The following is a 27,082-nucleotide window of genomic DNA, read 5'->3' on the forward strand; positions in this document are numbered from 1 at the left end:
AGCAAAAAATGTCCATATAGTTACTTTATTCGTTTGTACAAAACCTCCACATTAAAAGCTCCTCAACAAGGTAATCAATTTTACTGCGTCCAAATAGTTTTTGCTGCTTTACAGATACATATCCTGTTGCTTTTCTAACCAAGTAGCTGCTCACGGAGTATTTGCTGTAGTGTTGAACAGCACCGGCTGTTACCACGGTAACGGGTGTTGCCAAATCATCCAGGATTGATATCTTAAGCATTAAATCTTCATATGGGTTAAAAACAATCTATAAATATAAGTCGTTACTGCTGTAAATATGTGAATATAATAGTGCATACATATGACACCTATCCTCAGTTTATGGAAAGAGCTCTTGTCCCTTTAAGATCCCCACGGCAAATTGAAATAGCCTTGATCCTGGCGGTGTCATCGCTGTCATCAGCGGCTATTTATCACCGGTCCACTTAAACCAATGGCAAGGTTGCTTCAGAGTCACATGTCGGCTGTGCCACCCTTGCACTGGCCTCCCGCTGAACTTTAATTATTGTGAGTGGCTTGGATGGAAAAACATCTTTTTTTCCCCCGCTGACACAGCGATGACACCCCCTTTCCTTCCAAAGTGCTCCTATCACGCTCTCGCCCCGACAGCGCTTCCCGTGTTTTTGGTGGACAACAACCAAAATCCACTTCCCGTCTCTGGGAAATGTTAAGAGGTCACGGTGGAGTAGACGAGCGGCTTGTTTCTCAGGAGAGACCACACATTAAATTCATGTTTGCATCCTTTCAGCTGGTATTGGCTTTTACAGTCAGCTTATCAGCCATTTGTAGAGAAAGAGCCATAGCGGGGGAAACTGCGGGCCGTACGGATATTCTGCTTACAATCATTAGCAGTTCTATTCATTTGTTTTCTTTTCCTTATTTGCTTCGTAGGATCTGTAAGTGGTCCTAAAAGGGGGAACGGCTTTGCAGAGAGCTCGTTCTAGAATGACAAACTGCTTCTTCCCTATGACGGTGGACGGTTGAAATCATCTCGAGAGTAGGTCGAGAGTACTCCTAGGCAGCTGCACACACGAGGACTCTGTGTGCAGAATGTGCTCTCAAGGTCTCCCAAGTCTTTTCATCACAGGGTTTTTTATTTTAGTCCATGTGGTTTTGTGCTCGTGTTTATACTCCTTCACACCTCGAATGTAGCAACGTTATCGAGCTCGCTTGCTTCGTCTCTTCTCTCGTGAAGACGAGCCAGCGGCAGATTGTTGTTTACGACGTGCACATTCCACTTGTACACTCCAAGTGTGTATCCCTTTGCAAACCTCTGCAACAATGAATCAGGGATAATCACATGCCTGTGAAGACGGCTACTTTTGTCGGATGATATATTGTCCCAGAAATATGTTGCCGACACTCTCTTGTCAACAAACAGGCATGCAAAGACACAGCGGGCGATATCGAGGTCAGCTGATTTAGGTCATGTCCTTATATTGTAGACGTCAATATAGTTGTTATTGTGACAGGCCTCTTGTTTATCAGTACGTAAACCACTCTTGGGCCTCATACCACCTGTAAAGTTTGCAATATATTCTGTGCAACCTGTGCAGTTTGCATATCTTTGCTCTTTCTGCAACGACGCCTTGCTTTCCTCCATCATCCACGCATCTCTGATTTAATTGATTGTAAACTGGGTATCCAAGTGATTAATTAGACTTTGCGGATGACCTTTTTTTCCATCAGCTCTTTGTTCTTGTATGGATCAGGCTTTGCTTGAAGGTATCGACTAACTCCGTGGAAAAACCACACGTGACATTCTGCTGCTTCCCAGTCTTCAACGCAACCTCTAGTCTGCCTGTTGCTCCCGCAGATGAGTCGAGTTTAAGCCGTCATGCTATGCAAACAGCAATGAATAATAAAATATACTCCGACACATATATACGGAGGCAAATCATCTCACAGACTGTCTTTAATAGTTTCCTGCACCATTATTTTTCCGAGGAGAAAACAAGCAGGAAACATTTATGCTCCATTTTAAATGGGTTACTGTTATACCCAATAGGGGAAAAAAAGTCCCTTTAATCTCCTCCAGTCGTCGAAGATGAAAAAACAACAACAAAAGGGACGTCTGTAGGGATAACTAAGATATTTAAACAATATTCTGTGATATGGAGCAGCGAGTTCTCTGTAGCCTGAGTGAGCTGGGGCCTGAAACAAAGCAAAAAGGGCATTTCAGGGACCTGTCAGCGGGCCATGCAATTAATTTCTTCCATTTGAAATACCAGAAAGCCAAAGAAGTAGGACAGGGTGCTCTCCGCTGCAGAGACTGCTTCTCCAGCCAGGTATAATGATCATTCGTTGCTGTGGTTTTGAGGAATGAATGATTAAAGGGCTGCGGAGTGTTTTTGTCATTCCTATTGTGTGAGAGCATTTTCAGTCCATGACCACAAGTCATGGACAGAATAGAGGGGGGGAAAAAAGAACAATATTCAATGCCAAAGAAAGCTTTGACTTTCACATCCACAGCAGGAGATATAACCAGTTTGAAATTTGATTTGCTGCCACAGACGGCTTAATAATGGTTCGCAGAGGTAGATTTTTGATTGGTGCTTTGGCAAACTACCATTAAAGATAAACTGCATCTTTCCAGCGATAGACAAAAACAAATGAATTGTTCAGCAGAAAAGAAAAGGTACACAAGAGAACTGCAATTAGCTGCCAGAGAGCGAGAGACAAACGGCTGAGCAAAGTCGACGGCGGACTTTTAACAAATCTGCCTGATTGCCTGTTTCACTGATCCGTCCCTGAATGACAGGCCAGACAGTATGAGGAGGTCTCCCTCTGATGAGTTATTAAGGCCATGGCAATTCCATTTGCGACACGCAGGGAGGGGAACTATCAGCACAGCATGCAGGCCATTACCACTGATGCCAGCGTGTTTGAAGTTAATTACAATCATTATGAATTTGACTTATCTGTGGAGTCGGTGGGTTTGATCTCCACAGTCGGATGACACTTAACTTGGAAACTTTCTGACTGGCAGAGAGACTCCCTGAGAGAGTGACATTCCCTTCCTTGGTAGCTACTTTCTATGAAGTCCAGTCGAGGCACTCACTTCCTGTCCAGTCTGGACCCAAGACCAGCAGGTAATAAGGAGAAGAGCTGCATGATAGGAAGTCATTAATGTTTGCAATATTCACTTTTTGTAGATTATATCAGTGTCGCCATTAGTTTGTCCACCAGGGAGCACTGGTTGATTTTACATTATAACATTTCCAAGATTATGTTAAATAAAATTATTATCCTCTGATATATCATTATTGGCTTCATTAAACTCCCAAATATGAATATTGGCCTGAACAATCCAGCATCAGAGACTATAGTCATTCATTAAGGGTTTTTCCAAGACAAAAAAGAAGAAGACCAACTGGGTGATTTTTATATTAACATTTAAGTAATAATAATAATGGGCCAGCAATCAGCACTGACAAGGCTTAGCTGTAAAATGTCCAGCTTCATGGTCACATTACTTTGATTAACACATTTTAAAGGTTCCTGATCAAAAATTAAAATTAAAAAATATATCATCTTCTTAAAAATCCAGTATCATCGGGCTCTACTAGTAATACAGGAGCTACTGCTTATATTATACATGAAAAGTCAAAGCACATTATACTAGGGGAGGATGTACACCAGCCAAATGGCTGGTTATGAACTGGATTGTTCATAACCTGGCAACCCGAATGTTTGTCTTATTGCCGATGAATGACTTACTTACTATAAAACGGTCATTAACAATTTATTGCCAATCAATAAAGCCATAACTTTAAATTAACACTCATTTGAGACCACCTCATATGAAAGCAACTCATTTCTCTCACACGCTGTGGTCAGAGGTATTAAATCACGTTGGAGGTGCAGAAATAAACGTGGTAAACATCAATCTTAAGTGAGGAATAAAAAAGGTCAATTCCATAGTTTTGACCCTTATTTGAAGGTTTGGCAGCAGACAACGTAGATGATGCAACCGTGCGTCCTATTTGTCCACTGCCCTCCAGCCATATTTCTGTTCTCGTTTGGCGGTTTCATCACGTTTGATGGACAGGAGCGACGTATTTGCTTTATGAATAGAGCAGATCTGTCAAGCTGCCAGTCGCCCCACTGCTACAGATAGCTGACTGATTGATTTAGATGAGAGTTCCCTTGAGGGTGACATTCCCTCGTCAATGACAGTCCCTTTCCCCTTCTTTTTCTCTCCATCTTTTTTGCCTCTCTCGGTCTCTCCCCCCATCTTTAACCCTCATGCCCTCTTCTTCCTCCCCTCTATTTTAAATAGCCTTGAGCACTAGCACCTCACTGACACAGACAGTCAATAAGTGCTAATGGCGACTACAGAAGAGCGCATACTCATCAATAGCAAACAGCGGGCTACTTAAGTGCAATTCTGAAGACCATGTCTGCGATGGAACAGCACATCTGACCTACAGTAATTACATTTCTGTTAAAAGCAAACCTCTTAGTCTTTCATCCCTCTGTAGCGTTTTAGAGTTTGGTGAAATGGGACCGCGCACCATCGCAGATTATTTGAAGAAAAAGAACAGGAAGTACGCGTGAACTTTTATGCACAGACGCATCTGTGACGTGCAAACTTTCGTAAGAAGACATTCGACCCACTTGCATTGAACCCTCTATTCTGTGGCTCTCTTCTCAACCGACTGAAGCTGCAGTCAGACAACTTCTTGACGGCTGGGAATCAGTCTCTTCAGAGCACGGCTCGTTATTTCTCCACCTGTCTCCCGGAGAGACGGGTTGCTGCGAGGGGTGACGTCGAGGGCCCATCTGGGGGTAAATGACATTGCTTGAGCAGGTAGGCAGGCGCTCTCCAGCCATCCCCTTATCAGCTCTGCCGCGAGCGCCGTGAATACAGAGTTGTGCGAAAGGGGGTGTGGGCGATGGGTGGTTGTGGTGGTGGTGGTGGTGGCGGGCAGACAATATCAGCAGCTGTGAGGAGGAGCGATGACTCACTTCCACAGTGCCCTTATCTCAGGATGTATGCGAGGAGGGCTGCAGGTGTGCGCGTACGTCAACCTCACGCCTGTATCCATGCAGTTTCAAGGCTTCAGCAATATTCACCGAACATCCAACAACCTTTGAAAGGTGTCCTCGGCTCTGTTGGCTTTTTGTCATTACGCTGGATTGTATTCACTGCCATCATGTTGGCTCAGCTCCAGGCACAAAGAAAGCCTCAAGGATAGAACTACACATTGCTGCTGCAGGAGCATTACCATTAAAAGATCCCCTATTCGTTCACCCTTTAGACACTGGTCCTCCTTTATCTGTGGGTGGCTGTTGATTCATACGACTTCACAGTGAGGAATACCATTTTCTGATAATATAATCCCTTCTCCGGTCCAGACCGGGTATCTCTTATATTTGTGTCTCTCTCCAGGAGAGTCTGACACACAGCCTCGTAGTTTCTAGGCTGAATACATCCCTCCTGCTGACATCCTTATCACTCCCTCCACATTGTGACTCTATGGCTCTGGGAGGATGGACTGTGAGGTTGGGGGATGGGGGGGGGGGAGGGGGTGTTGCTGTGCTGTCTGATTAAAACAGGAAGTGTAAAAGGAAGTCAGCGATATTAGCTTAACCCTGCAAAATGTGACTGTTGCTCAATTATTAGTCACAATCCAAATTACAGAATGACTTGGTACTCCTCTACGTGGCATTTCGCCGAAGTCGTCACTATTCAGAGCGGACCGACTCCTGTCACCGGTTTTTCCCCCAAACTGCCTCTTTTTCAGCCTGAGATTTGATCGCTAGAACTGCAGACACGGATGTAAGAAAAATACCCTTCGGCTATCTAATTATCTGATTGCTTTCACAAAGTAGCATTATTTGGTCATGTTGTTTTTCTAACACAGAGGGATGGGATGACATGCTCTTCAGTTAGGACATTTTGAAGTATTCCAATCAGTGCCTGGTCTTGGTTGTGACCTGCTTCTCAGATGAATCATAACCACAAATGCAAGTCAGCATTTGGGCAGAATGTGACTGTGAGTCTATTTTTTGCCCGAATTTTGAATCTGAGAAACTTCTGGGACTTCTTCGGCTATTGTGGCTGTCAGACAGGAAGCCTCGGCTAAACAGACGAGCGTGGGTGGAAACAAAGGGTTACGTCAAATATTTCTGAGGTTTTGGAAGTTGCTGCATCAGCCCAGACATGAAACAGTGAGTCAACGTAGCTGACTGCCTTTTCTTTCTCACTAGGCAGGCGTCAGTGGATGAGGTGGGCCGTTTCCCCATCATGGATATCAATCATCTCGTAACCTCCTGTCCTGCTGGCTCCTGCCCCGTAACGCACCGCCGTGTTTGAGCTGTGGCACCTGGGGGACTCGCAGGCTGTCGACACCATGACGCAGATGGACTACAAATACAGCCTGCTGGGCTCCGCAGTGGACGACTACCGCAAGAGGCCGTTGCTCCTGCAGGTGGACGACACGCCCATGAACCTGTTCGCGGTGCTGGAGGTGAAGCGGGAGTTGCCGAGGCGTTGGAGCACCCTGGGCTGCTTCCGCAAGATCCGGCTCTACAGCTTCCTGTTCGGCCTGGCCGTCATGTTCCTCATCATGGCTTCATACATTCTGACGGGAGACAAGAAGGGTCTCCTCCTCACCCCGTCCCCCTACCACTTCAGCAGCCTGGTCAGCCCGGGACCTTTTGCCTTCAACCTCTCCTCAGTCAAGGACTACGCACATATCAAACTGGTGGTCAAGTCCATCGCTTCCAAGGTGGAGTTTCGCAGCAGGCGACGGCTCCCAGAGCTCAAGGCGCTGGTTAACAGTGAACCACATGTGAGTATAACTGTCCTGATACATTCAAAGAGATCTTAAGGATGCAAATTATATCAAAAATTGATTTTTTTCTATCAGATTGATTGTCGTAATGAATACCTCAGTGTTTTACAGTGTAAATGTTATCTCTCCATTTAATCATAATGCAAACATGGCCCAGCCTGATATTGATCTCCCTTTTAATTGACAATCTCAGATGTGTCTTGAAGCGTAATTAAATGCCGAGTGAAAAGGTGATCCAACATCAGTATTCATGCCTACATGCCGTCTACAGCGGGTTCAATACAGCTACACTGTTGCAATTTCTAATTTAATTTATGAAGAGATAAAACTGCTCTGAAACCTTGTATAACACTTCATGTCACACCGGATAATTGCATACGTCTCTACCGATTTTTTTTTGCAGAAGGGATTTAAAGCTCAAAGTCATCCCACACTCTTGCAACACCTCGGCCCGTGGCTTTCTCGCAGTGTCCGTCTCACCTCAAAGCCTGGTTCAATTAATTGTTAATCCTAATGATAATGGCTTGTGCTAGGGCTATTTGCAACATAACTAATTTCTTATTGAACCAGCTAATGAATAGGAGAGTGTGGCCTCGGGACAATCAATACCACGTCTGTGGATGAATCCGGCATTAATTGTCCTTAAAAGTAGCGGCGGCTAGGCAGTCATATAACATGGGCCTTTGCTAACAAAAAAAATAATACACTGTAAAATGCTGTAAAAAATGGAGGAAATGTGTGCATTGCCTCATTTCTACAGGTGAGGATGACTCTGCTTTACTCGGGGCAGGCTGCATGCCGAGTTCATGGACACTCCTGTCAGAAAGTATTACGAGAAGATGAGAAAGATTTTTATTTTTTGTATTTCTTTGCTTGAATCCAGCACATTGGATTTGCAATGAAACGGTGAAATGAAACTATAAAGCTTAAGTGCTAAAGGTGTCCACATCCACACTGCCTAAACCATAAGGGACTCATAGAATAGAGTAGTCTTCTGACATGATTGGAAGCATATGATCACGGAGGACTGTGTAATAAAAATGGCTACAACTCTCGCATTGCTCGTCCAATAAGGATGTCAACAATCGCACGTAAAAAGTCTCAACTCTCTCCTGAAGTTCAGAGCCAACACAATAAATGGTCCATTCCTATGTACTGTGACTGCATTGATTTCAAGGGTTTATAGAAGGCTTTGTCAGAAATGATATTATAGGAAGTACGATGACTCTGAGACTTAATGCACCCTGTCTCCTTTGCTTTTACAGATGTTTTCTGCCATCCCCCGAAATTTCCTGCCTGGAGTCAAGAACCCGTGCTGGTACGAGGAATATACTGGGAATATCACCTCGGACCCTTACCGGACAAACTTGTACGCGCGATATTCGAGGCGCTTCCGGACGGTGTTTCAGCATTTGAGGAACACTTTCCGAGAACACTTGTTCCACCGCGACGGGAAACTCTACCGCATGCGGTGCCTTCCTTATTTCTACATCATCGGCCAGCCAAAGTGTGGCACGACGGACCTGTATGACAGACTGCGGCTGCACCCGGACGTCAAGTTCACCACTTTCAAAGAGCCACACTGGTGGACGCGCAAGAGGTTTGGTGAGTAAAGGGAAACTATAATTTGCTGCGGTAGAGGCCTTTCTGGCTGGGACACAATAATGAGGGCCCTGAAGCATTTGAGGTGTGACACGGGACTCCCCGCGGTATATCATTTTGGTAGAGCCGTACCTCGGGGGGCTTCAGAAAACCACTCAGTGACAGACGTTTGAAAGGGTCTCAGCCTCAAAAACAGTTTCATGAGCAACAATTAATCACCTGTACACTTACTGTCATGATATTTTCAAGATGCATGAATCATAGCAACTAAATTCCACAATTAATATGCATCTTTGTAGTTAATTTGGTTCTTTTGGATATATTATACCCATTGTCAAACAGAATGTCTTTCTATATCAAATAAATCTTTTTTTAATATAATGAAACCTTAGTTGGATGCGAGCCCTGAATGCGACAGGAATAAGTATCTCTAATGCACGCAGTTCAATCTCCCAACGCAATTAGCCGAGAAATGAATATTCAACAGCCGTTTTGTGCTGTGCGTGAGAGTTAAGCTAGGCTAAACTGCTTATTTTCAACCCGGGTGTTGTTTGCCCAAAAAATGTACAACTCTAATGATGTATTTAAATTCCTTAGTGCCACCTACGTTTAAACCGTTTGAATGCTAATCATCTTTTTTTTCCCTTTATGCCATCATCACACCACATCTCAGGGGTGCAACTTCCCCCATCCTGATACGTGGTACGCTGATGGTTGAGCTCATGTGGTGGCTACGGCTCATTAACAGCTCAACTAGGACAATATGCAAAAAGACTCTCGGTGTACTGCACCATCGTCTGTGACATACATTCATCTCGGTGGTTGAAGCGTCTTCAAAAAGAACACGTGAAAGAATACGTGCCTCCTTCCACACTTTGAACCCACATGTGTGGGCGCACCGTTTCCAGCACTCTTGCGACACACATATTTCGACCATGCACTTTGCTTCCCTCGTCTTAGTCGCCTCATTCTTTGGCCTGAACTAGGGCACTTCCACATTGTGTCATTTTCTGCTCTCACTTCAGTTTTTTTTCCCGTGTGATTCATTTTCGTGGTGACGCTAATTCGATCATCCTTTGCCCGCGTCAAATCCTGATTTCAAGCTTTTAAAAAAAAAAAAAAACCTTTATTGAGTTTTAACAATTACGTTAAAAGCTCCGTTTTTTTGGAGCTGGGAGACCAAAATCATCCTTGCTTTATTTTACACCATTCTGCCTGCTCTCTCTTTACATGTATTTTATGTTCTCATTTAAAAGAGTAACAGAGCAATCTTACATTTATTAGATCTGACAGCAAATCAATTCATTTTATCAAGGAGTTGTTGGATATTTTACAAACTCTTATAGGCACACCTCAGGATGATATGTCCCTCTAGTTTTTGGTCAATATTTGCCAATTGAGATGGTAGAGACTTATCCATTATACACATAATCGCCAGCTTGTTGCAGTTCAGACACACAGACAATCTACTGCCTCAATCCTGGCTTAAACGGTTTGAACAGGTGGTTATGTAATTTCCCCACAAACAAAGAGATAAACCCTCAAACTGTGCGTCAAGAGGTAAGAGCTGCTCTCGCAGCAAACATCTGGTCGCATGGCACTTCTGATGTCTAAATGTGTGAATGCCATCATGCGTTTGCTTCGCCATGAGCATCTGTGATGTTAAAAGAACCACCACACAACCACAGATGGGATTAAAAGCCGAGCGAGATCTGGGAGTGAGAGACTCTATTTGAGAGGAATGAAAAACCCTCTGTATTAAACGAAAATCCAAACCCTCACTTAACTTGTAGATGCTTTGTTGCACTGCTCCTTCGGTTCGGTTTGCCGACCTTTTCCTAATTACAACGAAAAAAAGCATCATAAGTCTCCCTAGATAGGTTTTTTTCTCTCTCCAAATCAAATATAGTTGATAATTAGCGACCAGCAGAGACGGACACTTTTAAAGAAACTTGAGATTCTAAATTTGTCTTCCGTTTTTGCTCCTGATAGAAGGTAAATCATTATTCTCAATACCTAGCAGGCTTTTTTGTTTTATCACTGAAACAGCCATTAAGACTCATGAATAATGGAAATACTAGAAGAAGGGAGAAAAAAAATGTGAAGAGCAGCAGTTAAACTGTAGGGCACCGATCTGTTCAAAGTCAGCTCCGATTATGAAATCAGAAGCAGATTAGATAATGACTTTATTAGTTGAAAGCCGTGGCAGTGTGTCGATACCGTCGTAATTCTCCTTTAAGAACAGCGGCTGCATTATCAGTGCAGCGTGGGTCTTCCACTCACCAGCAATGACTGATAGATACATATGTGTTTGGCCTGAAGCGATCTCTTTAAAAAAATGTACTTAATGATTTTAATAAGTTCACCCCGGGGGAGGTTTTTGGAATAATATTTGTTGAGGGAGCTACATACCGTATTGGCCACATTTTTCGGGAAAATTTGATGCAAATTCTCACCGCGAAAATCAAAGGAAGCTTAACCTTAACGGCAGCCAAAACGATCCTTTTGAAGTGCATCCAGTTGCTGACGATGCCGGTAATCCCTCCGAGACTGACAAAACCCAACTGGTGGATTGATCGGTCTGCATGCAATGCGTGTTTAAATGAGTTGTGTTCAGTTTGAGTTGATAATTACTTGAACCTCATAAAGCTGCGGGGATGTGGATAAATTGTTTGGCTTAATTTGTCTGCCTTGTGCTCGTGTGAAGCCCCTCCCTCGTTCATCCTTTCATCTTTGCTTGCCGCTATCCTTCGTCCTCTCGCTCCCCAACTAGCGTTCCACTTAAGAGCTATGTGCTGATAATCAGCACTTTTCTCTTAAGACATCCTTTGAGAACACTGAATTCAAACGGTCTTGTTTGCTATTTATTTATTTCATTCCCCCTCAAGGCTCCCATGCAGTATAAAAGGTGATTTGCTGTGCGTCACATAACTTTCTGTGAGGAGCAGCAGACGTTTACATCAAAATCACATATGAAAAGTGTGCTTCATTCATATGAAAAGGCAAAATCGACAAAAATAAAAGCCCGAAGCGACACACACACAAAGCCATCACACCTTATACGACTGTAACCGTTCTGGATTAGTAACGATGCAGGCTGGAGTGTTTACCAAGATTTCCAATCATGTTTTCCTGCTAACTGGAGAGTGGTATTTTTCCTGCGACACCATCAAAGCATAGCTGAACGCAACAGATGCCTGAGCTACCTCATTATCCTTATGCTGCATGGATACTCCTAAATCCTACCCTGAATCCCCACAATCACCTGGTAATTATACCACAGACCACAACAGCTCAGATGGAAAACACATCAGCTAGTCCTGCATTTAAAATAAATAAAAACCTTAAACTTTATTACAATCGTCACATACATACATGAAATTTGCCCTCTGCATTAATCCAAACTATGCATTTAAGAGCAGTCGGCTGCTGTGAAGTGTCTGGGAAGCACCTTGGGTTTCAGTTTCTCTGTGACACATTAGAAACCCGGATTTGAAACACTTGTGGTTTAAGGAGGAGCTGCTACGCACACAGCTGCCCCAATGTGAAGTTGAAGGATTGACTTGACACGTTGGATGTTGATTGGAAACAGGGAAAATTGAGCGGTGGCGGTATTCCCTGCTGAATTTGGATTGTATCTGAACTTGGATTTTTATTAGTTTACCCCACAGTCAAGACAACACAGAATTACCTCCTTAAGTGTGATCACAGAAACACATGGCGGAGAGGGTGGGCAGGAAGAAAAGCAAGCGTGTCAATTATGTCTAATCGCAATATAGGTGATGTAATTGTATCCAAAATCTTCTTCCTCCACCAGGTATCATCCGTCTGAGCGAGGGCTTTCATGATCGGTACCCAGTGGAGGACTACCTCGACTTGTTTGATCAGGCAGCTTACCAAATCCAGGGCAACCTGACAGTAAATGCCAGTGGAAGCCCCAGCCAACCCAACATCATCATAGGTAAGCAACATGTAATCATTAAAAATCCATTTTATTCCGTTTAAACCGTGCCTCGCAACTGTATTTTTTTTGCATCATTTCACTTGTTCCCTGCGACTATGGCAGCATCATATTTACGCACTCTTCATTTCCAGATGGTAAGCCATGGCCAGTGCAGAGGATAAACTTAATCACCGATATTAAAAGCAACCCAAAACAAGGCGTGCAAAGGGTCAAAGCCGCAGGATCTGTAATGTAGAAAATATTTTGGTGGTGCTTTATTTGGATTGGCCATTGGCCATAGCCGCAGTAATTGCTGTATCTGGTGACAAAGGGGGTTGAGTCTCTATTTGTGGTGTCTTTATAGACTGGTATTTCCCCTTTTAAAAAAGCCAAGCCATCCACTTCGATACTTTCCATCCCATTTTATCGAGGGCACTAGTTTACTAGTTGAGGGTCTGATATGAATCAGTGCAAATGTGCACTTATTTTAATGGATTGGTATCAACTAATACATTAAATTCCTGTTTCCTTCTCCAACAGTTTCATATATCTTGCTGATCACATCAGTTTCAGGAATAACATACTTTCACTCAAATCATATCGATAATTAAAGTGTATAAATGTCAAAAATAGATCTAGTAGGCGGATAAATCTGGGTAAAAAGAAAAAGAAGTAAACTATTACAGTGGGATTTGGAATGAAGACAAACTCCACCAGCTACTTCTCTTTTTTATAATAAAAAAAAAATGTATACTGACTTTTGTCTCACTTAAATTCTAATATTAACAATGGTCTTAAGATAAAACTGTCAGCCAGGAAACTAAACATCAAACACAGCTTTTCACCCTAAGCAATTTGAAACCCACACTTCCTTTTGGGTGTCACGACCGGAAATTGCTCATCACCATATGTCTAGATTACAACAAAAACTGATTTCAGAAGGATTATTACAAAAGAATCTCATGTTGGTGGGAAGCTAAGAGAGCAAGATTACATTGAAGGCGTGTAAAACATCTCTATCAGATCTCCAGGCAGATTTAGTTGCGCAAACATTTCCTGTTCGGTGTAATCTCTGTGCCTTCCTGTTTTCTTAGTAGCACACCATGTCAGAGGACAGCTTAAGCTGCCCTCCCTCTGCTGTGTCATATTAGTTACTCAGGTCATGTATCGCGTTAGTTACCCAGGTCATGTAACAGGGCTGTGATCCGTGTGAGGAACGTGGACTGACTGTGGGAGACCTGTGGCGGAGTCACTTGCCTGGAACTTCGCTCGTAATCTCGCCGGCAATATTACAAAGCTGCTATTAAAGCAGCAGGTAGTGAGGCCCGAAACACAGAGCTGCTCCATGGCAGCCACTCTCACTCCGCCGATTTTTTTAAGGGAGCTGAAACTCAACCTTAAAGAGAGGCTCTAATGGCTTTATAGTACCGGACTTCCTTCTGCTTCACTTAGCCACTTCACTCAAGTGCCGCATAAAAGGAATCATTGTGTTTTTTTGTGCGCGTTTGTCAGGACGGCAATAATATCCGCGGCGGGGTGGAGAAGTCTCACAAACCTCCCGTCCTGCTAATTCTGCTCCCATCTGTCTCCGTCTTTTCCCCTCATCATCCAAAACACAAGGACTGCTCAGCTGATTTAACAATAGCCTTTTCAGGCTGGACTGAGTTGGTGCATTGAGCGTAGCTTAGCACGCCGCTCTGTTTTGTTTCCCCTCTTTAAATAAATAATTCTCGTGAAGGAGGCGGGGTGTGCCAAAGCCCCACTCAGTATTCACACCATGACCTGGGAGAGCCCAGCAAGGTGCAGGCCTGTGGCCAGGATCTTGGGCTTCCGACTCTCTTCAACCGCCGGCCAATACCAGGGGCACGCCGGTCTGGCTCCGCCATTTGTTTGCCCTGTTAAGGCCTCTCCCCGTGGAGCAAAATTAGCCTTTTCTAATGGACACCGAGACCTTTAAATAGACTCCATCACACAGTGTGTATTATTTCAAGAACTGCAGCATTAGCAGCGATCCCGTTTCACTCTCACAGTCGTCATCACAGAAAATAGGTTCTGGCTATCATCCCTTTCTCGGAGGAAGGGGGGGGGGGGGGGGGGGGCAGATAAGGCCCATGTTGTGTTCCCTCCAAATACATCAGAGCTTCACTTCACAGATAAGAGAATAATGAAGGCACAGACAGCCTAATGAATCCTGGATATCATTTCTCAGCGCATGCCTGATAAAGTTTCTGCTCTGAAATTGTCTGAGAAACGACGTTTTCTGACTCGTTATGAGCACCAGCGCTGTCACTGCGTCTACTGCAGGCTTTACACAATTTTACTCACCGCTGGAGATTGCTCTTGTTGTTTTTTTTGCACTTGTTTGGAATCTTTTTGTTTTATTGTCTTGCCGTATGTGTGTTTTGGGAGCATGCTGTGTGTTAGTGTCAGCCTTGATGATTCAAAGGGAATTATAGGAAGAAGTGGAAACAAACTCCCTCCTGTTAAAGCTTATTACTGTATGTTTTTTCTGATGAAACTAATTGGGGAATATGTTTGTACTGATTGCTTACAAAAATATTTTAAAAATCAGATCACTTATACAAAACTCTAGGCGAATACTGGGTCTTAAAAATAACATGCATACGAACTTGAGGGAGTTTGGAATATATTTAGATTTAATTTGGGTCTTCTCCCCACATTACAATTACTCTACATCGTCTGTACAGTCAATGTCACAAGAGAGTCTTGTTTGCCGTTGATTAAAATAGCAACTGTTTTGTCTAATCAACAGTCCAAAGATATTCAATACGGGAAAACAACAAGCAAATCCTCCAGATTCCAGAAACATTTTGCATTTATGCTTGAAAATGTACTTAAATTATTAATTAATTGTCGTAGTAGAGCATAGTTCCTCATTAAGTTGTAGATTAATGACGGCTCTTTTCATACTCTGTCAATTGATTTATTAATTACATCTTTAGTCTTCTGTCTTAAAAGGATCCTTTTCAACTAACAGGCATCAAATGCAACACCAAAAGAGCGAGAAAAACTATGAAAATGCATCTACATGCAGGTCTTGTTCTGTCTCCGTCTATGTTTGTACTTGAACCACAGTGGGTGTATTTTGCAGGAGAAGCCAGTGCGTCCACCATGTGGGATAACAATGCCTGGGTGTATTTCTATGACAACACCACAGAGGGAGAGCCTCCCTTTCTCATCCAGGACTTCGTCCACGCCCTGCAGCCCGATGCCCGCTTCATCATCATGCTCAGGGACCCAGTGGAAAGGTTGGAAGTAATCTCTGTTTTACTGCCTCCCGCTGCTTATCTCCGACTCGCACCCCGCCACCTTTGTGCCTCACTCATAGCGAGTTCACGCTGCAGATACATTCTGTGTTTGGGGGAGAAGAAAAATAAAGACACGCTGCTATTTCATTCAGCCCAGCTGCCACATACATTTCATTATGATGCCTTTATCAGAGTTGTGGAGAACTGCTGAATGGCTGCCAGGCATTCTGTTTCAACTGGGAATACTTGATGCTGTTAACATTGATTTTTACTTAAGAGGATGTTTGAACAGGATGCCCTCTATAAATTGTTTTGTCCTAATATTGAAATGTATTATCGATATTACTCCATCCATATTTATATTCCTATTAAACCGTGCATTAGTACTCCTAAGTATGCATGTTGACATAAAAAAAATATTCCCACTATCAATGTTTTTCTCCATATCATGCAATTTTTATTCACAAAAGTTCTCAGTCCAAGGCTTTTATATCCTGCACTCTGTTAAATCGTTCATAAGCTGGTTTTAATGACCACTTATTTAGAATATTGTTCATTCAGGTCTATGAAAACTAATCCTGCATCACTTCAATGGCAATAGCTATCCAGTCCAGTCCAAGGATGTCTGCTGTGAAGCGTACTGTAAACTACTGGTGCTTGTGTTGCCGCAGGAAATGAGTTTGGTTTCTGACAACCTGAGAATTGGTAAACAAAAGCTGAAAAAAACAACGAGGGCTCCGGTTCAAATCTGTTTACAATGCATCTCTTGTCTTGCAGGCTCTACTCGGACTACCTTTACTTTGGCATTGCCAACAAGTCTGCAGAGGATTTCCATGAGAAGGTGTCAGAGTCCTTGCAGTTATTCGAGGGGTGCCTTACGGAGTACACAATGCGCTCCTGTGTGTACAACACTACTATCAACAACGCTATGCCAGTGAGTGTACCCCCCTCCCTCCGCCCGTTGTCTCGCAGCTTTTAGAAAGCCACAATTTAGCCACCAGCGTATTAGCTGGTGGGAGGAGAGAAATTGAGAAAAGGAGTGAAAAAGACAGATGGAGTGAAATCCACACTTCATTAGCACATGGTAAAGCTTGCAGGGCGGACTTATGAAAGGGATTGGCAACGCTGTCGAACCTCCGAGCAGGGCAGTGTCGAGAGTCTCTCTTTGTGTTGGGGAAATCGAGTTTAACAGTGGCGTGAGCTTCCTTCTTACGCACAAAAACGACCAAGTCTTGGTGTCGGGCGGTACAGGGCCCCAGTGTTGGGCACCTGGCCAGCTTTCCCCACAGTGCCTTAAGGCGGACGGGCAGGGGGAGGAGGAGACCGTCCTCTTTTGGCTCCCCCTTCAGGCTGCCTTACACTCAGAGGTCCTCCTCTCCAACTGCCACGGACAAGCTTTACGGCCCTCCGAGAGCATGCTCGCTCTGCCACTGGCTTAATTGTCCATCCACTAATATCGCCTCAGAGTTATTAGACCATGCGTAAAGCATTACATCTGTCCTTACAGTGGTCTATCGTGCCTGTGGCTCCTTGATAAAAGTTTTAAAAGGGCTCAGATTAGAGTCCGGGGAGAAAAGATGAATAAACACCAGCTTTGAGAACACAATTGGCCTTCACGATTGTGCTAAATTGATTTAACAAAAGGAAGAGTTGCTGGCCTGGCTTGCAATCATTTATTCTGAAAGACCTTTTAGCTTTGCCCCCAGAGTCAAAAGGACACAAAGACAATTCATTTCCCAGGAACAAGGTATTTTGATTATGCCTACTGTTCTGCAATGAACCTTTCACGTGGGAATCTGAAAATCCATTTCAGTAACAATTAGGCTACCTGCAAACGCTCGTGTGCAGTCTCACAAAAGATCAGCAGCCAATTTATTTTTGGGGATTGTTTTAAATTGATCTTGATTGATTTTTTTTTTTTTAAACAACGTTCCCAAGGTGACGTCTTCAAGTTGCTCATTTTTGTCCAACCGAGTCCAAAAGATGTTAAACTTGCGAGAACAGAGAAAAGCAACCAGCAAATATATAATATAATATCATGATACCAGGGTATCTAGTGTTTCTGGTCCACTATCATGTGGTGATGCAGGTTTCTGATTTTAGAGGAGACTAAATCTTTCTCAAATCCCTCAACAACTCACACCACATGATACCAAATCATATTCACATGCCCACACGGCGCCTAGCATCACCCAGCCGTACGCAAGGGGAAGATGAAAGAGCATGCTGTTGGAATTCCCTCCCTCGGTCTAACCCTCCCTCCCCCGTTCATCTCCTCCAAGAAATGTAACCATGCATGCATCTCCGCGTCCTTCCTCTAAGAAGGGAGGAAGGTTTTTTTTTTTAATACAGCTTGGTTATCTCACATTGATTCTCCTGTTTTGGGTCCTCAGGTCAGGTTGCAAGTTGGCCTGTACATCGTGTACTTAATGGACTGGCTGACCGTCTTCAGCAGGGAGCAGATTCTGGTCCTGAGGTTGGAAGACCATGCCTCTAATAGGAAATACACAATGCACAAAGTTTTTGATTTCCTTCACCTGGGTGAGTATAAGCAACACGTCCCCAACAAAAGACCCTGGTCTGTAATCATCCACCTCAGTGGTTCCGATCAATATGATTAAAAGAGCACTAAAGATGTAAGGATAATGTTAAATGCATTGATTCAAGCAGTGTCTGCATGTAGTTAATAGAACTCAAGGGAGGTAATTAAAGTGTTTGAGTATCTACCATGTTGACAAATGTACCTTTCTTCAGCTGCAGTTCTGAACTTTCTTTCACCTTATATATATTACCAAAGATGCCAACCTTTCCTTGGGGTGTACAGTAGATTGCCGTTAGTAACCAGTGTATATGCAACAGTCAAATACACCCTGGAGTCTGGAAGCTCCCTTGTCTCGCTGATTCTTCCCCACAGTTTAATTGCCCTGAAGCTCAGACTTAGCTCTTCAAAGAGTTGCCAACACCAGCCGAGATGCGAGCAAATCCGCTCGGAGCACTGCTGATCCACAGTGACATTTCAGAGTCCTTTAACTGTATTTTTTTGTTACATTTGTTTTAGTGCTGCGGCAAAATCTAAAGTGGCCCGGGAAGGAAGGAAGGATGTGAAATAAGCGTGTGCTTGTGTGCGTTACAGGACCGCTGACAAAAGAAATAGAGTCCGAAATCACAAGAAGTCCGGCATCAAATACCAGGAGGCCGGCTGACAAAAATCTGGGACCCATGCTGCACATCACTAAGGAGATCCTGCGGGATTTCTACACGCCGTTCAATGAGAAATTGGCCAAAGTGCTGCGGAATGACTCCTTCCTCTGGGAGAACAACTCGAAACCCTGAGCAACCCACCTCCCCTTTACTTCAGTAACAAAACCACTGATGTGTCAGCCAGCCCCTTCGTTCGGGCTTCACTCTCTCAAGTGCCCATGAAAATCAATGTGTTTTTTTTTTTTATTTAAATTATTTTCTAAGTTATAAAAGCAGAGATGAATCAACGATAGACAATAGCACAAGAGAGTGTGGTGATTTTGTGTGTGTTTGTGTGTGTGCAAGAGTGAAAGATTGAATGAATACAAGATAGAAAGCGATGTTGGCAGGTCTTGATTGTTTTTGGGGTTCTTTGTGACCAGTTGTACAAAATTAAATAGTGAATTCAAAAGACGTTCAAATGGAGTCCTGCTGTTGTTTGTGTTTGTTTGGTTTGATTAATTAAAAGATAATCCTTCTTAAAGAACTGAAGGGATGAGAGCTTTTGTAATAGTTTTGTTTCCTCATTGTCTGACAAAGCTTTAATATATCAGAGCAGATAAAAGAGTTACAATATGCCTTGATCAGAGCTTTATTTCAGAATCCCCTTATATATTATAAATGCAAGCTGAATTCATTAATCTCTAAGCAGTACACGAGTTCAGTGAAACAACAGCACCCTCCACTGGAAACCACATGTAGTTGCAATAATAAAATGATCTCCCATCCAACACTCTAGCTTTTGATACAAATAGTAGAAGACGAAAATGCTAAAAAATAATCAAATGTTATAAATGTCGTCCTCAAACACAAACATCAGAGAGTGATATCCTGCATCTGAAATTTAATTAAATTTAAAAAAGGAAATGTAAATGAAAAATAGTATTGCTGAAGATGAGTGAGTCAGGTAGCAGAAAGGCAGTCATGTAATTATTCTCATCAAGCCTTCATAATAATCATCACTTCAGAAAAAAAAACTATAACCAGGAACAAATCAACAGAAATTTCATGTGTTTAAAAACACTTTGAAGCACTGCTGAACAACATAAATTAAGGGGAAATTATACTCTGACATTTTGAAATACTTAAGTCGGAACATACACTATCTCTACACCAGAGGGCAGACAGTACCTACTGATATACAGTTAATACTTGGACTCTGAGCTTTTGTGAAATAAACACTTTTATTGAACAACAACTAGATGATTTAGTGCAATTTAAACAATTAGGAGTTGACTCAATTTCAAACAAAAAAAAGGAGAGAGAGAGAGAAATCACTCATCTATAGTCATGTCTCTCCTTTCTGGAAGCCTCTCTAGAAGACTCCTTTTATATTTAAGAGGAAATCATTAAGATAAAAATATGCGATCAGTCTTCTGGTCACCGTTTAAAAAAAAGAGAGAGAATGCAGCTTCTTCATTGTACAATTTCAAAATGCTAGCAGCTTTAACTAATTCCTCCTCACTGAAATCAAGACTGATCTGATTGGATATTTTGTTTGGAGTGGGACAGTCTATGTGGATGGCTGAAGAGGTTGTACTTCAATGAGAGCTTCCAATGGTCTTCAATTTCCTTGAATTAATCAAATTCATTCTATGAATACAGTGACTGAAAGGAAACTGGACCGAACCACCGCCGCTGAGAAAACCCCAGACACTTTTTGAAGCACATTTAGCCCAAGATCCAATCAGTTCACATTCCTTTGCTTAGCCTCCGTGCTGAATGTGGTCCTGAGGAGCCAAAAATTCAACCTGTTGTCGTCCCCATCATCCCACAAGGATACACCAAGCTCAAGGTAGCAAGATATTTAGGGGTGATGGTAATAAGCCTTACCACGGGGAGCTAATGAAGTGCTATGAGCAGGAAGCTGCAGCATGTGTGTGGTGTACAGCAGAGTTTGCAAAAGAGCCAAGCATGCAAATAGCAGAGCAAAAGGGCACCTTAGACTATGAGAGATATATTCAACTTCAATTTGCATTGAACCACCGGCCACAGAGTCACTGCTCCCCAACACAAGTCTCTAGTTAACTCACATGCATCAACATCCTGAAATGCAGCAGATATACCAATCAGTACATGAGAATTAGCTTAAAAGTTGGCATTGAATGCTGTTTATTTGAAAAGGGGAAAACTGTTGTCACCCAAACCCTGAGTTTTTTGGTTGAACCATTTCTCCAATGCTTAGCTGAGTATTTAGTGGGTAGAGAATGTTGATTTTCCCGGGAAGTCAATATTAAACAGAAAACAAAAACAACAGCCATGTCTAGAAATCCCCACATGTCCTAACCATATATAGCCAATGAAACCCCATTGAAAAATAACAAATAAAAAAAGCCACTACAAGTAAGCTTAATCATTCATTATCATAGTTCATCAATACAATTACTTCACAACTTCACATGAATATATCAGCAGCATTTAAGCCAGTAATTAGCAGGTAGACAACAAAAACAACAGCAAACAAACAGTAAGCAAGAAGGTGGGCCACGTTGTTGTTGTACAAACACACACATTAGTCAACATTAGCTGCACACTTACCCCGCCGAAGTGAAGAAGCGATTGCGTTGTCGCGTCGCAGCGACAATAAATCCTTTGGGAACGCAGTTGCCATGGCGACAGGTAGAATAAATCCAGGTTAAAGTGGAGTTTGGTGAAGAGAGCTAGCTTAATCAACCGATAGCACCAAAACACCCCAACAAGCTGTAGCTGAACGGCAGCAGCAAGGAGTTGTTTCCCCGTCATTTAACAAACTCGTTAGCTTGTTCATCAATGTTGTTGTCTGAGTAGCGGCCATTTTTTGTTAAGAAAAGTTAGCTAAAGAAGACTAACACGTCTAAAAGGCCGTTTAATTAGACCGCCTGGCGTGGGCCCACTGTAAAAGGTGCGTTGGCTACGTGCTGCAAGAAGTTGTCGAGTTTGTTGCTACATTATCAAAAAATCAATCGTGAGACAATACAAATTCTAAAATACATTTAATAAAACTAAGTCAAAATCGATAATTACATTAATAGTGGTAATACGGTGTGAAATAAAAACTATATTATTATACTAAAGTATAATAAAATCATACAACTTGTTTAAAATACAATAAGTGATAAATATAATAACAAAATTCATGATTAGAATAATATAAAATACAAGTAATAATAAATAAACAGAGATTATAAGATGACTATAACGTCTCAATGAAACGTGTTTAATGCAGATTATTAAGAATAAAGTTTTCTTTGAATATGTCTATATATTTCTATATATTTCTTTTCATGGAAAGAAAGTACCCTTTCTGAATCGTCAAGTCTGCCCTCCTTGTTGCTGTGTGTGTCCTCCCGCCTTGAAAGAAGACCTCCGGACGCCGACAGCATGACGATGGGGTCTCTGAACCTGTAATACAGGGCGTCATGTTAAGGTCACATTTTTTGGGGATTCACAACAGGATGTTGGATGTGGCTGGGAGAAACTTTGTCCCCAGGTCCATTTCGCCTCTGTCAGTTTGGATAAGCTTTGCAGCAGAGCTCTGGCAGAGAGGCCTCTCTCTCTCTCTCTCTCTCTCTCTCTCCAATGTCTTTCCTTTTCACTCCTCATCAAAGTATCTTTTAAGTCCTCCGCTCTTCCCTCTCTTTCGACTTTAGCTCTTTAGATTAACCTTTAATGAAATCCCATTGTGGTGGCGGACTCCTCAATGCGAGGGATGTTTGTCACTAAGTCATGTCTCAAGTTCATGACCTTTGACCGGGTCAACCGGGGTAGAAGATGCTGTCAAAGACCACCAACTATCACTACTTCTCCTGCTGGTAACTTTCCCATGATCTTTTCAAACAAAGCTGAGCGAAAATAAAAAAAACAACCTCTCTTGAATCACAACTCTGTGTCCCACTGTTGTCAATGATGCATGGAGAGTGTCTTGCGATAACAAGGAAGAAAGATTTGAATAAACAAGTTTATGCAATAAACATTTGCTAATCCATCATGCTGATTGAGTGCTCTGATAGCCTGCCAGTTATATTTGAAGAGGCAGTGTGAGGCCCAGTCATGCCCACTGGTGATGGAGCAGGCAAAGGAATGCAGGAAACAAACAGCTCTTTATAAAATTTTTAAAAAAACCACGGGGTGAGATTTGTGAGAGAAAATGAGTAATATAGTGATTATTCTCTTTTATATTGCACAGTGATCCAAAAGTAAGCTGAGGGGATTAAAGTGAAGAGTCCTGCAAGTCCGCTTCAGTTCTCTTCCAGAACATTTGTGGGATATAAGGGCTCAGCCAAAAACATCTGTTTGTGATATACATCGCTATTTTTTTATTTATTTTTTTTTATCTCTTTTGGACACATATTGCAGAGAGGGGAACGGTCCCTGCAGTGATTACTGATCGACCTGCTTCTTTCTTCACTGCCATTGTGATAGCATTGTCAAACGGCTTGCAGTTATTTCGATGTTTTGGGTTACTTTGCTTGCCTGTAAAGATTAGTCCCCAGGCTTTGGTAGACTGCCTCCAAAGTCAAGGTCAGCCAACATCTCTGAAGCTTCCAGAACTCCTTCTCATGCATGTCTGCACCTTAATTGTTTGTCCTAATGGTTCTTTTTAGCGTTAGCAAGTCTCCATATGGCTGAAATTATTGATCTGTCCAAACTCTCAACAATGGAGGATGTGCTTAAACAGATGTTTCCTCTTTGTTTTTTTTGTGGCCTCTCATGCCCTTGCAGTTTTGTCATCGATCAACAAGGTTTAATGTATCCTGGGTCGTTGCTCTGCTTTAACTCCCACCTCAGAGTCTGGCCAACCCCCAAATTTCGTATTTCTGCTTATATCTCGGGATATGCTGGGAACGGATGGGTGGAGTTTGACCTAATTCGACCCTTCTGAACACACATACCCCAACCCCAAACCCAACCCTAACCCCAAACCCAACGCCAACCCAAACCCCAACCCAACCCCAAACGATAACCCTAACCCCCTTTTCACGTTTCTGCTTATATCTTGGGAACAGATGGGTGGCGTTTGACCTAATACGACCCTTCTGAACACACAAACCCCAACCCCAACCCTAACCCCAACCCAACCCTAACCCCAACCCCAACCCAAACCATAACTCTAACCCCCTTTTCACATTTCTGCTTATAACTCGGGAACGGAGGGTTGTAGCCCTTGGCTCTACGACTTACCGTTCCAGAGATACAGCCAAAATAAAAAAAGGAAGTAACCCTTACCCTAACCCCAACCAAGTCTTAGGTAATGGTTTCTTACCTGACAATAAAGACCTAAATGTTGCACCTAGCACATTTAATTGCGCTCATATGTAAATTAACGCTTCCATCAGGATTCTCTTGCCATTCAAATGAAAACACTGTCACTCTTATTAGATGCGAACATCTGGCCATTTTTCGGTTGCATCCAGCTGGAACCAGTCCCAGCTGCGGTGAATGTGGGACGAAGAATTGGAAACACAGGTGTTCAGGAAGGGAACGTTCTCAGGGAGGAAACTGTGCTGAATCGTATCGGGATCCAGGCCACCGTAGTTGTAAACCTGACATTGTTATCAAGCAGCTTGAGGTCTAACTGTAATGAATAGATAAAGAGCTTTGTCATCACCCAAAGGTCTTCAAAGGTGGAGACAACCTCCCCGAACCACAAACAATGTCAAACTGTCCAAAATTGAAGGACTATAGCACATGTTATAGTTTATCCAGAGATCATAAAATATTCCTATAACCAGACAGAGCCAACACAGAAAGTAGAAAACCATAAACGCAGGTTATAGTGAGTGTAAAAGACAGATGTCCAGAGGACTTTTTGTCTCCTTTGACCTGAATAAACAGGTTACCCTGCATGATGACAGCTTATTATTCACATAACGGTGAAATCATTTGCTTTAGAAATCCAACAAGTAACTATTACAGATGATTGGCTTTCAATCAGGAGTCACACTGTCTTACTGTGCAATCATCAGCAAGATGTGTCTTATTTATGCATCCAGCTGATATGTAGCAACATGTTGCTGCTTTTAAAAAATCAACTGAAAATTCATCTGTTCAAACTGGCGTTTGTCTCTGTTTTAAATATTTGAATTGTGTTTTTAATAGTTTTTCGTGTGGTATTTATTCGCTACATGCTCATTTGACTGTTTGGGTCTCATTAAAAACATTATAATATATTTTTTTATTATGTAAAGCACTTTGTGACTTTGTCTGTAAAAGGTTAATTGACTGAATCCATTGATAATGTAAAATATTTATCGCAGCTTTAATATGTAGAATATTTGTGCATTATTTTGCACACAACCATAGCATTAAAATCCTGTAGCAGCTACAGGATGGAAGGGCTCTTTGAATTCATTCACTAGTTCCATTTCATACATCTTTATCAGTGCTCACATTAATTCATCACTAGCTGTATTTTTTTTTGGCTGTAATTTAAAAATCATCAGGCGTGACTGATTCGTTGATTCTGTATGTGGTCATTGCAAAAAAGAAAGAAACACATCTCACCGTGCTGTAGAGCAATTAGGGTCAAGGATGAAATGTCTAATGAAACAGGATCAACTGAAGCTGCTGCAGAACATCTAAAAATGTGCTCGAGCACGAGACACCATAAAATGAATACCACCACCTGCCTGCTGGGGTGTGATCCTGCTACTATAACATTTGATATATTGGCTATTTTCAAACCAATAAAAATGGCTTATATCTCTGACTTGGCGGATAAAAAGGGTTGGGAGTTTCTGAGTTCCAAGAAGGATAGCAGGAGGAGGAGAAGTGGGTATATACAATATGCGGCGCACCAGGGGGGGAAAATATACATATGTTATATATAACAGTGGCTGGTGTATAAATCTTCATTATTTAAAGCCCATACATGATGATGTAAACTGTTGCTGCATACCCCTCTTACATTGGGTAGTTGCACCCCTGCAGGAGAGCTGACACAGACTCAAAGCATACTGCTCTGTGTGTGTGTGTGTGTGTGTGTGTGTGTGTGTGTGTGTGTGTGTGTGTGTGTGTGTGTGTGTGTGTGTGTGTGTGTGCCTGGTCTAACAAGTTGACCACCGCCACGTTTCACACGGTTTCCATGGACACAGGAGAAGTACTGCTGGTCCAACACCAGCCTTTTACTTTTTTCTGTTATCAAGTTTGGAAGGGTATACAACCAGATTATTATTATGCAGAAAAAGCTTATCCTTTTGAATATATCGCAAGTAATGTGATGCCTTCCAACCCTCCAAATATAAGGAAAAACTACTGGCTTTGTTTGTTCGTTGTCCATGTCATTAAAATGAACATAAAAACACAATAAAATCCAAACAGTTACAGCACCAACATCCTCATTCAATATGTTTGTCTGTCACTTTAAGATGAACCCAGAATTGAGGTTCCCTGCCTGCATGAATATATCATTAATGGCGAGAGTTGAGATTCATCCATAATGAAATGCACATGATTTAAAGTAGTAAGTCCAAGGTTGTAATATTCCACTTTCTGGATCCATAAATGTGTCACATTACATTTTAGTGGACATGTATTTGTAAATTTAAACAAAAAAAAAAGAATAAGGACAAGGACGAGCAGGGTTTCGTCCCTGTCAACCAGGTGTACCTGTTTCTCTCAACTCAATGAAAATCAGAATTCATTAGACAGTTTGGCCACAAACAAGCTCGACACACTCAAGGTTACGTTTGACGGACGATCGTGTTTGCATGCGTACCGTTTTGTCTGTGTGTACAGAATGTGTGAAATGGTGCACATTAATCAGTTTCCCCTCATGCAAAAGGAATAAAAAAAACACATTTGCAAGCCACTGACTTCAATTAAAAAGCATAGTTAAGTGGGCATTTGCTTTTTAGTTTAAATCCCAATTGTCCCCAACACTGGAATACTTGCCACAACAGTACAAAACCATTACACATTATTCTTTCCACTCTCAGATTTTCAATCTTAAACCAGTCTCCCCTTTTTTTCATCAATTACAAGATGCCAAAACAGCAGCAGGAAGGTATTTGCCAGTGAGCCTCCAACCTGTCACTCTGGGCACTGACGTCCAATTAATGAGGATTCAGCCGGGGATTTTCTCCCTATAAGAGATTATGGAGAAAGGCAGGAGCCATCACTCTCCCACCTTGGGTGTTCTTTACTGTGAAAGACAGCTATTGTCACAACATCCCTGCCTCAAGCTGCTCCACTCCAAAGCCTGATAAGCAGCTGTTTGATCTGCT

The 27,082-nt window shown here is 42.4% G+C and overlaps 2 protein-coding genes across 2 annotated transcripts in view; one reads left to right on the forward strand and one right to left on the reverse strand.

Moving 5' to 3' along the window:
* Positions 1-19,319, forward strand: part of chst15 (carbohydrate sulfotransferase 15) — a 29,931-nt gene extending 10,612 nt beyond the window's left edge. Inside the window, exons 2-8 of the mRNA XM_084040759.1 lie at positions 6,238-6,821; positions 8,090-8,429; positions 12,244-12,387; positions 15,482-15,638; positions 16,416-16,572; positions 18,032-18,179; positions 18,772-19,319. Of these exons, the coding sequence (XP_083896885.1) occupies positions 6,381-6,821; positions 8,090-8,429; positions 12,244-12,387; positions 15,482-15,638; positions 16,416-16,572; positions 18,032-18,179; positions 18,772-18,971 (1,587 nt within the window). The 5' untranslated portion in view covers positions 6,238-6,380 and the 3' untranslated portion in view covers positions 18,972-19,319. The remainder of the gene's footprint in view (positions 1-6,237; positions 6,822-8,089; positions 8,430-12,243; positions 12,388-15,481; positions 15,639-16,415; positions 16,573-18,031; positions 18,180-18,771) is intronic.
* bub3 (BUB3 mitotic checkpoint protein) overlaps positions 1-27,082 on the reverse strand; it is a 347,592-nt gene that overhangs the window by 248,024 nt on the left and 72,486 nt on the right. The gene's annotated exons all lie outside the window — the stretch shown is intronic.

Source organism: Eutrigla gurnardus (genome assembly GCF_963514095.1).
Source record: "Eutrigla gurnardus genome assembly, chromosome: 22".
Lineage (NCBI taxonomy): Eukaryota > Metazoa > Chordata > Actinopteri > Perciformes > Triglidae > Eutrigla > Eutrigla gurnardus.